Source organism: Octodon degus, unplaced genomic scaffold, assembly GCF_000260255.1.
Source record: "Octodon degus isolate 3935 unplaced genomic scaffold, OctDeg1.0 scaffold00080, whole genome shotgun sequence".
NCBI classification, from domain to species: domain Eukaryota; kingdom Metazoa; phylum Chordata; class Mammalia; order Rodentia; family Octodontidae; genus Octodon; species Octodon degus.
The window spans coordinates 265670-278187 of NW_004524656.1; the positions used below are offsets into that span (position 1 = coordinate 265670).

A 12518-nucleotide genomic window follows, 5' to 3' on the forward strand; every position below is an offset into this window, starting at 1 on the left:
GAGTGTCTTCTCCCCATGTGACTCTCCTTAGGCCCACTCTATGTCATCGATCACTTTCCTTTTTGGCCCCATAATCTTCTTGATCAGAAAATTTGAAAAGTCCAAGATCAAGGTTTTTTTTTTTTTTTTGCAGAACCTGGGATTGAACTCAGGCCCTTTGATTGGGCTCAGGCCCTTGTGCTTGTCAGGGAAGCTCTTATTTCACTGAACCATCTCCCCAGCCCCTGGCCCGCACTTTTCTATGCACCTTATTCAGGAAGCCAGGGGAACCTTTTTGTTCCGCACAAATGATATGAGAAACAGAGACTGACAGAAATATTGTGAGGAGACAAATATGTGTAATCCAGGAGCTTGCTGTGATGTATCTCCTCTATTCATTTTATTTTCATTTATAATTCTTACAAAATTTTTCTATTGACTCATCCAATAAATATAGTATAAACAACCATACATCCCCTTAGAAATGGGAAGCAGAAAGGCATGAAAGAGTTGACAAAGGAGCCCAAAGTCTGGTGAGAATTAGGAAGCTAGTGTGGGTAGGGGTGGTAGCTAGAGGAAGGAGGGGCTCCAGGAGCCTGGCAGTGTGACTCTTCCCTGATGTGGAAGCCTGCCTCACCTGAGCCCTGTGTGAGGGAGATGGTGTAAAAAGAGCACAGGAATGTTTATGCGCATTGGCAAAACTGACTCTGTGGCTTTCTGGGCTTCCAGGAGAACAAGAGCAGCAGCATGTGGTGTTTCTTTGAAAGAGTTTTATATTGACACACAGGCCATCTGGCTGCTCTGGAACATGGACAATCCACGGAGCCTACTGCTAGGGCTGGGGCTTGGCCAATTGGATTGTTTGAGGTGACCTATATTTTAGAGGTTAGTATCACCACACCAGAGAAGAAACTAAAATCTCCATTTTGATTTGTGCTCTCAGATATATTTTTTAAGTCAATGGGCAGAAAGAACTGAAGGTCTTGATCAACTCTGAATGTGGCAGCAAGACCACTGTACCTAGTGTAGGTAACCTACCCTAACAACCAAAGTTCTCTAAAGCCCAACAGCCATCTAGTCCTAAAGAAGCAGGCAGGAGTGTGTGGTAGCCATCCTGTTATCTGGTATCCTGTTTTTAAAAGCGACTCACCAACTAAATGTCACCTGGAGCTGGGTCGATTGCCTCTGGAGCTAGATTCTGGGCTTTTCTCTTCCTGAACATAGAATTAGAAAAAAAAGGCAAAAAGTAGAGACAAATTTTATTCAAGAAAGCAAAAATATGGGGGGAGGAGGTAAATTGGCTCTGCAGAGTAAGCTTCTACTAAGTGAAGAAAAAGGCTAAAAGCAGACCAAAATGTTGGCTAACCTTGTAGACCTCCTTTTTCTCTAATTTTTTAGTCTGCAGTCTTAAGTTGTTAACCCTCCAGAAGAGAAGCTTAAAGATATTACTACCCTACATCATAAGCAGTTGAGCTTAACGTCACTATCTATCTGAATATCAAATGCCAACAAGCTTGATATGCTAAACTTTAAATACCTGTTGAATATGAAAAAATAGACAATTAAAAATAAATAAATAAATAAACAATTACATATCTGACAGAAATTTAGAAATTTAATCATATATAACATTGTAGCAGGACAGCCATGTGACATTTTTTTCTTGGCTTTTGTTTTCTTTTTTGTTATTAATTCTGTTGAGAAACAAATAGCAATAATACAGTTTCAAAACAGGTTAGCAAGAAAGTTATAGTAATTAATACATTGCATATTGTTGTCTTTATAGTGATTATTTGTAGAAGATGCAGACATGATAGCCTTTCCAAACATTGTTAGTAAAAATCTTTCTTCTCGTTGAATTAAGAGAAAATAGCTGTATAACTATCCTAACTATTTTGTATGTACAGATAAAAAATGGTCCTTCATTTATATACCCTTTTATGTTTTGTTTTGTCAGACATGGGTATTCCATAACCATTTAAATATTGGATGTGTGTGAATTCAGCAAAATAATCCAATATAGTCCCATAGTCCATAATAGTAATGGGTTACTCGTAGGAAACAGGCAACGTCAGAAGTTGTTGACTTGAGCATTTTATACCTCAGCATATTAATATGGCTTTACTTTTTGTATTTCATGCTTATACCTTTCTGCTGGATGGTTAAGACCAAGATAAACAAAGACCTATAGAACAAGAAATGTAACTTCTGTGTCTGACAAGGTCAGTCAAATTACCTCAGGACTTACCCTGGAACCTTGTACTGCAGTTTGTAGACCCTTTGTGAGTGCCAGCCATGTAGATGAGTCCTGGCCATTGCTTGACTAATTTGCACTCTGTGAAAGCCTGAGAGAATGTTTTCTTTACATGTGACTCTCCATGGTACCTCTTGTTTTCTTTTACTACATTTAAAAAAAAATTTACTTGAGGGAGAGTATAGCAGCCATTGATATGACATTAGAAGCTGTACACATTTAGAAGATCAGAATGACAGGCATTCCAAGTATGGCCCTAGTATTACACATTACTATCCTTGGTGCAGTTGCTTAGTTCACAGGTATCAGCATACAGAGTTAGTCAGGGTGAGAATCCTACCAATTAACTACTAGTTGCAAAAATCTAGAGTCTCAAAACCATTGCTTTAACCATCTTGTGTTCATGAATGTATGGTTTTGCCCCTTCAAGGTCAGTGAGGACTCAGAACATAAGAGAACCTGAAATGTAACATGTCATTCAGTGGTGTCCCAAATTTTCTGTTCAAGGAGATTATGGGGTCAAAGAGGTGAGTGATGGACAATGTAGAGTGTGCCTAAGGAGAGTCACATGGAGAGAAAATGTTCTCTTAGGCTTTCACAGGGATCAAATTGGTCAAGCAACAGCTATGACTCATCCAGATGGTTGACACTGAGTAAAGATCTACAACTGCTTACATTTTTTGTTATATAGATCTTGCTTTATCTTGGTCTTAACCATCCATCAGAAAAGTATAAAAATGAGGTATAAAAAGCAAAGCCATATTAAAATGCTGAGCTGTAAAATTCTCAAGTCAAGAACTTCTGACATTGCCAGTCTTGCATAGAACACACTACTATTATGGTCTACTGGACTATATTGGGTTATTTTGCTAAATTCACACACAATATTTGAATAACATTGGAATACCCACTTCTGACAAAATTAAATAAAAAAGGGGATATAAATGAAGGACCCTTTTGTAGTAAAAAAAATATATGTCTGTATATACAAATTAGGCCGGTTCAATATACAGCTACTTTCTCTTAATTCAATGAGAAAAAAGATTTGTACTAATAGTGTTTATAGCAGATATCATTTCTGCATCTTGTACTATGAACAACCCCTATGAAGACAACAGTATGTGATGTATTAATTATTGTAACTGTCCTACTAACCTGCTTTGAAACTGTCTCATTGTTATTTCTTTCTCGATAAAATTAATTTAAAAAATTTTTAAAAAGTAAAAGAACTGAAACCTCCAGTAATCGTTAGCTGAATAAACCTTTCTTTCCTTCAGAAATAATAAATGAAGGACTATATTGTAGTGTAAAACCAAATATATCTATATCTATCTATATCTATCTATGTATATATAGATATAGATAGATATAGATATATAGCTATTTTCTCTTAGTTCAATGAGAAGAAAGGTTTTGTAGTAATATTGTTTACACAAGATATCATGTCTGCATCTTGTACTCTGAATAATTACTCTGACCTGTTTTGAAAGGGTTTCATTGCTATTTTTTCTAATTAAAATTAACTAAAGGAGAAAAATAATAAAAAAGTGGAATGTTAGGACAGCAAGCTTTCCATGGCTTACTGTCCTATTATGATGTCCCAATTTCAAGGAAACACATGGGAACTTCCATACACCTCAGGGATCCAAGGCTGACATGAGGTCTAGGTCATCCCATGTAAAACCTACTGCAGTTCTCACTAGATGTTCATGTGCATGGCTTTGATAAGTGTTCTGTGTCCAGGATCTTGTAATTAACAAATCATGCCTACTATCCCAGCCAACTTTGCTATAACCTAATCACCTATCTCAATCTGAAGGGTGGTGTGCCCACAGAATGGTGGGGTGGAGAGGAAAGAGATTGGGTGGTGTCCCATACCATGCTGCAAAGATGTCTTGTTGCATCCCTTCCTTAACAGTGGCTACTGTGTGAAGCAAGGCAACCTGTCAAGGAGGTGGAATCATTGCTTCTTTGTTTTCAATAACTTAGCCAACTGCTACTTTAAGTGTGAGCCAGACTAGAGCCACTGTGTACTTTTTTTCTCAAGGATGTCTTCAAGATCTATGAGTGTCTGGTCAAGTCTGGTGATGTCTTAATGAGAGACACCTTGTATGAAATAATAACTGGCTCCAGGACTTTCTAAGTGCTGGCAGAGAGTCCAGACAGAGAACACATACAGTAGGATTGCATGTTGCACCCCAGAGAAATATCCTTTTCTAGATCAATTTCCTTGACTTGATCTGAAAGCTCAAGGCTTTCAGTCCCACAGGCATGGGCCTCTCTCTTCATGGCATCTTGAAAAACTCAGGTAACTGTTCCCCAGTCAAAGAAAACCTGCTTCCAGCTGAAGAGTCTCCAGAGGATTTTATTCATGGTCCAAACTAAGGAGAACAATATTTCTGGGCTGGTGCCAAGCTCTCAGATAAGGAACAGATCAGTGCTTTACCACCCCAAAGAGAAACAATTCATGTTCAGTTTTGATGATGAAAATAAATGAAATTTTGATGTCTGATGAAGCACTGTGTATGGCAAGAACAGGAAGAGGGATGATTTGACAGAGGTGGCCAGGACTCACTTTCTCTGTCTTGCTACAGGTCAAAGCCTTTATGGTACTTATATTCTTGTGGATGTCCTGTGAGAGGGCCTCATGGTGCTGGATTTTCTTTTTTAAAATTATAAATGTAATGTTTTTAAATAAGAAAAATCACTAGGCTAGACAAATAACTAAGCTTTCAATTACTGTTTTCTTTTTCTTGCTCTGAGAATCCTCCTGGTGTCAGTATGGGTGATTGATTTATCAGTCCAGTTGCTGTGTCTGACCCCAAGAGTGGGTGTATCAGTGTTAAATTTTACAAGTCTTGAGAACAGAACAGATATCTTCATCCATCCTGTTTCAATTGGAATGTGTTTAGGGCTGGGTACTGATGTATGATTATTCACAGGTGTAACATATAGATCTTGAGCCAGGCATTGTAGTGCACACCTGTAATCCAGGCACTTGAGAGGCTGAGGCAAAATGATTGCTCAAGTTTGAGGCAAGTCTGGACTACAAAGTGAGTTCAAGGCTAGCCTGCACTACAATGATACCTTGTCTCAAAACAACAACAACAACAACAAATATATATATATATATATATATATATATATATATTTCAGAGTTTTAGAATAATTTTAAAAGAGGTACTGAGAAGAACTGGATGATAATTTATCCTGCAGCTGTTTTTGATCCATGTTTTCCAAATAGGAAAAAAAATTTTGGTATCTTTGAATTGGCTATTTGTTTAATATTAAGTGCTATGAGAAATATGTCCTTGGAACATTTGTTATTTTATCATTTGTGTTCTTCTTTGAATGTGGATCCATGCTTGCATGGTCAAACTCTGTAAGCTGATGAGTTCCATGTACTTATCAGAGGCAAGATGGAAAGATAAGCTTGAGATATTTATGTATTTTTGTGGAATGGTGACAGGGTATAGATACTGATTTATAGGTTCTGACTTCCAGCTGAGAAATTTCCCAGGTAAAAGAGAATGGGAAATTGAGTCTCCCACCAATATTCTAAGTTGTACCATCTCCCCTTGGATGAGAAACAATTTCTAATGCCTTTGGGAGTTGTAGAGTTTAAACAACTTCTACAGTAGATTGCTACCAGAAACTTATAAGAGCTTCATAAAAAGAGAGTGGATGTAACTTATTGCTCTATATAATTTTTATGTTAGGTCAATTAAGTATATTTTCTTTCTTTCTTTTTCTTTTTCTTTTCTTTTCTTTTTTTTTTTTTTTTTTCAGAACCGGGTATTGAACTCGGGTCCTTGGGCTTGCCAGACAAGGGCTTATTCAACTGAGCCATCTCCCCGGCCCCAAGTATATTTTCAATATAAAAATCAATGACTAAGAGAATGAGAGAAGTATTTCTGTGTCCTGCTCCTTATGTTACACATTTGATACAGGGTTGAAAAAATACTTGATGAGAAAATTATTAGTACCTGCAGAGAAGCATATGGTCTCTAAATCAAGTGACTGTCTTGAAGAATGACTCACACTGAGCACTTTTTCTAACTTTGTTAATTGGAGTCCTCCTTTATTTAAGCTTGACCTTTGGTCCTACTCTAGAATAGAAAAGCTGTTAGACCTCTCCATCTTTCTCTCTTTTCTCTCTCTTTTAAAAATAAACCATGTTCTTTGTCATGAGAAATTCTTAGTTTGGTTACTATTCAATTATTAATGATGCACATTATAACCTAATTTAAGCAACCTGAATTTAAGAAACCATTTCAAATTCCCAAACCTTTTGGTATCTCTTGCACCTTTACGTTTTTCTCAAAAACATTTTTTGAGTTGGTCAGCAACATGTCATATGAATGTCATGAAATTAAATATGGAATTTTTGAAATCTCTAAATAGTCCCTGGCTCACTGAAATGATGTCCTCTGTAAGTATTTAAATTGTGAAAAAATCTCATTTCCTTCTCTCTTTTTAAAATTAAACTTTGCTAAAAAACTACTACTAAATTAATCAACCATTATTATTAGCTGATTGATTTCTTATTCAGTGTGGTCTATTGGGAGAGGCTATTAAATTAAAATTAACCAAATTTCTATTAATAAAGAGAAAATTAGATTCTAACAAGCACTCATTTGGGTCTATTCCATTAAAACAGAGTTGGTACAGTTCTAATATTATTAGAAAACTGATTATTTTCTATGAAGCCAAAACATATTCACATTGCCAAGTATTATTTAAGAAATCCCTTTCTGTACAGATTTTAATATGATCAATTTCAAAGCATAATATTTTAATGTGAACCCAAAATGATGCACGTATAACTGCATTTATTTTTAATTGTGTGAAATTGAAACCAAATGGAAAAACAAATAAGACAACAATGCGAGATAGATTAGTGGTTAAGTGCAAATGTATCTGGATCGAATCTGAATTAAAAGTGGATGAGGACTGAAGAAGTTACTGTTTTTCTTTGTGGGATGCAAATCTTGTCTGAGTTTCTCTTCCCTTAAGTCTGAAGTGGCACAACCCACAGGAGTAACAGTGTGGTAGATGCTCTTTTCTATAGTTGAACGACCTACCATCTGAGATGCTGATGAACTTACTTACTTGGGTCAGGTGATGGCTGGGGAAACAGTTTGCCTTTTACTTTCTTTGACACACATCAGGCATGCAGGTATAGATCCTGAAGTGTGACATCAGGTAAAAATAGCAGAATTACATCTTTATTTCTGACTAGAGTACTGAGCTCCAGAATAAGACAGTAATTTAAAATCCAGTTTCTTCGTTTACTGCAAGAAAAATACTGTTTTTCCCTTAATGAATACAAATGTACTTTGATATGAACCGAAATGGTGACATAAGTAAATAACAGAGACAGTAGTTGAGCAATGAAACATGATGGGTTCATTTTCATCATTAACCAGATAAACATACAGATGACAGTATTAATGTTAGAGTAAATAAGATCCAAAAGGTACAATAGATATTGTGAAAGGGAAATACACTACTCAAGTGGAAAGAAGAGCTGGGATGATGGAAAGACAAAAAAAAGAGGAAATTATATATATATATATATATATATATATATATATATATTCAAGATACAACCAGAAATTCATATAATAGGCTCCTAATTGAACTGCCTGGAAAGCACAAAGACCCAGGTTGGATCCTGGATAACACATGCTGTGCCAGCCCAGGAACCCTGGGCGTGCCTTTGCTGGCCACTGAAACTGGGCATGGTGGCACACTGGGAAGGCTTCAGGAGGATCACTGTGAGTTGGAGCTGCATAGTGAATCCCTGCACCAAACAAACAAACAAACAAACAAAAATAAATAAATAAAAGATTTTTTAAAAGATAGCTAAGATAATACTAAGTTCTATCAGTTCACTGAAAGGAACAGATAGTGCTTATATTGTTTGATAAATTCTGCATGCCTATTCCTGTAATCTGAGCAACTACTTTGACAATAGCAATACACAATATAATGACCATTGTTAATTTCCTATCTCCTTGTTTTAAAATTCTGTGTTATTTTTATTGTTTTTCTTCTTTCAAATAAAAAGGGAAGAGCATCATAAAAAACTGGATTTATCATGTCAGCCTTGTTTATTAGCTTTGAAACATATTGAAAATGAGCATGTTTATTAAATATTTCCTACCAATGTCTTTTTTTAACTTTCTGCAAAGCTTTATTCCAGAGGTACTCAGTCCTTCTTGGCAGCTGCCTTCCTCACGGCAGCCAGCACATTGCTCAGCTCCTCATACTTCCTCTTGGTGCATATAGTGGAGGGCCATGGTTACTGTCCATCAGTGGTTGCTGTCCCAATGTTTATTTTTTGTTAAACCTATTTTTTTCTGTATATTATTCCCTGCAACAATTATAGTAATTATAAGTACTGAGAGTTTGAGAAAGAAAATATGTGGCAAGTGGTTCTGTTTGACTCCACCTCCCTCTGCTCCTGAAGGTGTGGCCATGGTGTGTTTGAACCAGTATGTTTCAGCAGTCAAATGTACTCCCTTTGAGACTCGAGATGAGTGCATGGAGACTTTTGTTTCTTGCTTTCTCTCATCTTCTGGCTGGCATGTGGAAAAATACTTTTTTCTAAAACAGTTTCATTGTTTGTTCTATAATAAATCATGTACTGGGAATAAAAAGCATACGAGAGACATGTCCACTGTTTTCACAGTGCTTACATTATATGTGGGTAGACAGACACTATCCAGTTATTGCAGAATTAAGTGTTAAATTTCAGTTTAAAGAAGTGTTCTGATAAGGCTATTATTTTCTCTGAATTCATATGCTACAATGCTTTGTCTGAACTTACAGAACTTAAGAATCTGTATCTCAAAGATATATAAAAAGAACTCTCACTTGTAAAGAGCTAATTTAGAGCATATTTGCCCAGGCTTCCTACCCAGGCCAGTGATTTTCTTCTGATACATTTCAGGATAACAAGAGGGAGAACATATTATTTTATCTTCATTTCTTGTTGTTTGCAACACTGGCCCAACCTTGTGCTTTTCAGTTTAGTTTTCAATCTCAATATAATTGCTGTGGAAGGACATTTTGTTCAATATGACAACTATTTAACATTCAGAAATATATGAGTATGAATGTAGTTGAGATTATGATTATCATTGTGTTATGATTATAACATAATGGTGATTATGATTCAGTTATGATTCACTATTTTTGTTGTGGTTTTCTTAGTGATTTTTGGTTTCTTATAAAAAATCTAGAATCTTTTTGTTTGATTTTTGGACAAGTTTTTCAGTGATATTCTATAGCATATAAATAAAATTACAACACTAGTAGTGCATCAAAGGGACTTTTTCTTTTATTAAGGGAGAGATGACCACTGTATATGGATTAAATATATCTTTGCCTAAATTGGTCCCTCTCAAAATTTTCTGTATGCTTGAAAATTGTAATTTCCTATCATTCTAGTTGCTAAAGCTGAAATATTGGAGTAAGCTTCAATGACATTATTTTAAAAATTGTCATCCAGACCATCATTGAATCAAATCTTTATATTCAAGACATACCCAGAATTCTCTCACTAACTTTGCTATATCCATCCTGGTATATATAATTTTTGATTCTTTCATGGAATAGGCTCCTAATTGATCTGTCCGCTTCTAGTTATATCCTCTGATTTTCATTATTTAAAGAGTAGGGGCAAGGGAGATAGCTCAGTAGAATAGTACTTGTCTGGCAAGCGCAGGGTTCTGAGTTCAATCCCCGGTACCGCAAAAACAAGAAAAGAAAGAGCAGACTGTGGGATTATTTCTTGTATATTTTATTTTGAACAACATGTAGCATTGAGAAAAATTCCAAGAATATAATAGTGTATTCTTCATCTGGAATCACCAGTTAACATTTAACCACATTGATTTCAGTGTTTCTTCCCCCAGGTCGTACTATGTATATGTATGTTCACACTCATATCCTTATGAATGCATATTCTGTGCCATTTTAGAAAGGATTACATGTAAAGACATTTTATTCTTAAATATTCAAGAATGTACCTTCTAAGAATGGAAACATTTTCCTACATAACCACAGTACAATTATCATACACTCTGGAACTTAAACATTAGTATATCATTGAATACAACTGAGTAACCCACATTTAAATGTTATCAATTGTTTCAATGTTTTGTTTTTTGAAATCTAACATCTCACTAGCACAATAATTGTCATTTTCCTCTAATGTATATTCATCTAGAATTATTCTCCAATCTTTTTCTTTTATATTTAAAACAAAAACATGCCCACCTTTTAACAGATTACCTCTAAGTTTTTTTTCTTTCCTGAAGATTATGTTTAAGATAATATGATATAATAGGGGCCTCAACCAGTAAGAAAATAGGTTAGGGAGACTGAAATACCACTAGATGTTGGTAGTAAGACAACTAAAAGGGGTAGTATGGGTCATTAACAATAAAGCACTTAGTCAGTTTAGTTTAATTTGGACCTTGAATGTGAAACTCTGACAAAGAAACAAAAATAGAAGACAAAATGTATGTTTAATTTTTTTCATTTATTTAATGTGACGTTTTCTATATAGATCTGGAGACTATCCTACCAATCAGAATGGTTTTTAGAGCTTCTTTGACTTCCTTGTTTCTAAGGCTGTAGATTAGGGGGTTAAGCATAGGAATCACGGTGGTATAAAATACAGAAGCCACCTTCTCTTGGGTTGTATCATTGGTTGCTGGTTTTAAATACATGAAAGTGATGGATCCATAGAAAATCCCCACAGCTGTAAGATGGGAGCTGCAGGTACTGAAGGCTTTGGACCTGCCTCCAGCTGAGCGTATATGCAGAATGCTGGAAAGTATAAAGGCATAAGAGATAAAGATGGCTGTAGCACATGCAAAAACATTAAATCCAACCACAATCATCACCAAAAGCTCCTTGGTGTAGTCTCTTGAACAAGATATATTCAAAAGAGGAAGGATGTCACAGAAGTAATGGTGGATGACTTTAGTTCTACAGAAAGAGCGAGTAGATATGTAGCTAGTATGAACGAATGCTCCCCCAAGCCCCGCTGCATACACACCAGTGGTCAGTAACAAACAGACTCTGTGGGACATGGTGACATGATAACGCAGAGGATTGCAGATGGCAACGTAGCGATCATAGGCCATGGCTGTCAACATATAGGAATCATCAATCCCAAAGAAGCAGAACAAAAAGAGTTGTGCCATGCACTCCAGAAATGATGTGAAGTTCTTCTCTAGCACAAAGCTCACCAGCATCTTGGGGATTATGACAGAAGAGTAGCAGAGATCTATGAAAGATAAGTGACTGAGAAAATAATACATGGGAGTGTGGAGCTGAGTGCTGATCCTGATTAAAAGGAACAGACCCAAGTTTCCCACCAATGAGACTACATAGACCAATAGGAAGAGGAAGAAGAGAGGGAGTTGGAGGCCCGGATGGTCTGTTAGAGACTCCAGGACAAAGGCAGTTTCTGATGAATGATTTCCTGTGTCCATACTTCTCCTACTTGTGGCTAATGAGCAGATCAAGGGAGAGCATCTCATTAGGCAAAGATAGCCATCCAATCATAATTTTCAATTTGTGCAGAATTTCAGAGTGTACAACCAGCAACAAAAATCATTTTAAATTGGATTCTTGTCAAGGTGATGAGACTTCATTTGGTGTTTATTTTTACTCACATTTAGAAGTGCAACTTGTTCTTCCTTCACAAATCCAAGTTTAGCTTTTCCTAGAAAAGAAAAATAATCTTTATGTTACTCAATCATTTTCATACAATTTCTGTCCAGAGCTACTGTTCTTCAATTGGCTTTCTATCTGCAATAATTTGTATTTTTCAATGAAATTTTGGAACTTGACCACTTCCTTACCAATAGCACTTGGATTTTTCCTCTGGCTTCAGTGTATTTTTTTGTTTATTGAATTCCTACTGTAATCCCTAAGGGCTTTGCCCATGCCTGTTCTATGTTATGCCTAAGATGTTTGATATTCAGACAGATAATGAGGTTAAACCCAACTGCATATACTGTAGGGTAATAATAAGATTCTCTTCTGAAGGGTTAACCTAAGTTTTCAGGTCAAAATTTAGAAAAAAAAGGGCTGCAAAGACAGCCAACATTTTGGTCCTAGCCTTTCAAGGTCAGTAAAGACTCAGGACATAGGAGAACTTATATTGTAACATCATGTAACTCAGTTGTGTCCCAAATTTTCTGATCAAGGAGATTATGAGGCCACAGAGCAATGTGATTGATGACCTAGAGTGTGCCTA

At 36.1% G+C, this 12518-nt stretch overlaps 1 protein-coding gene across 1 annotated transcript; it reads right to left on the reverse strand.

Moving 5' to 3' along the window:
- Positions 1-10806: 10806 nt before the first annotated feature.
- On the reverse strand, positions 10807-11877 carry LOC101568976 (olfactory receptor 8D2-like). The gene has a single exon (XM_012515848.2). It carries the CDS (start codon positions 11794-11796, stop codon positions 10807-10809), a length of 990 nt encoding a protein of 329 aa, XP_012371302.2. The 5' UTR covers positions 11797-11877.
- Positions 11878-12518: the final 641 nt, after the last annotated feature.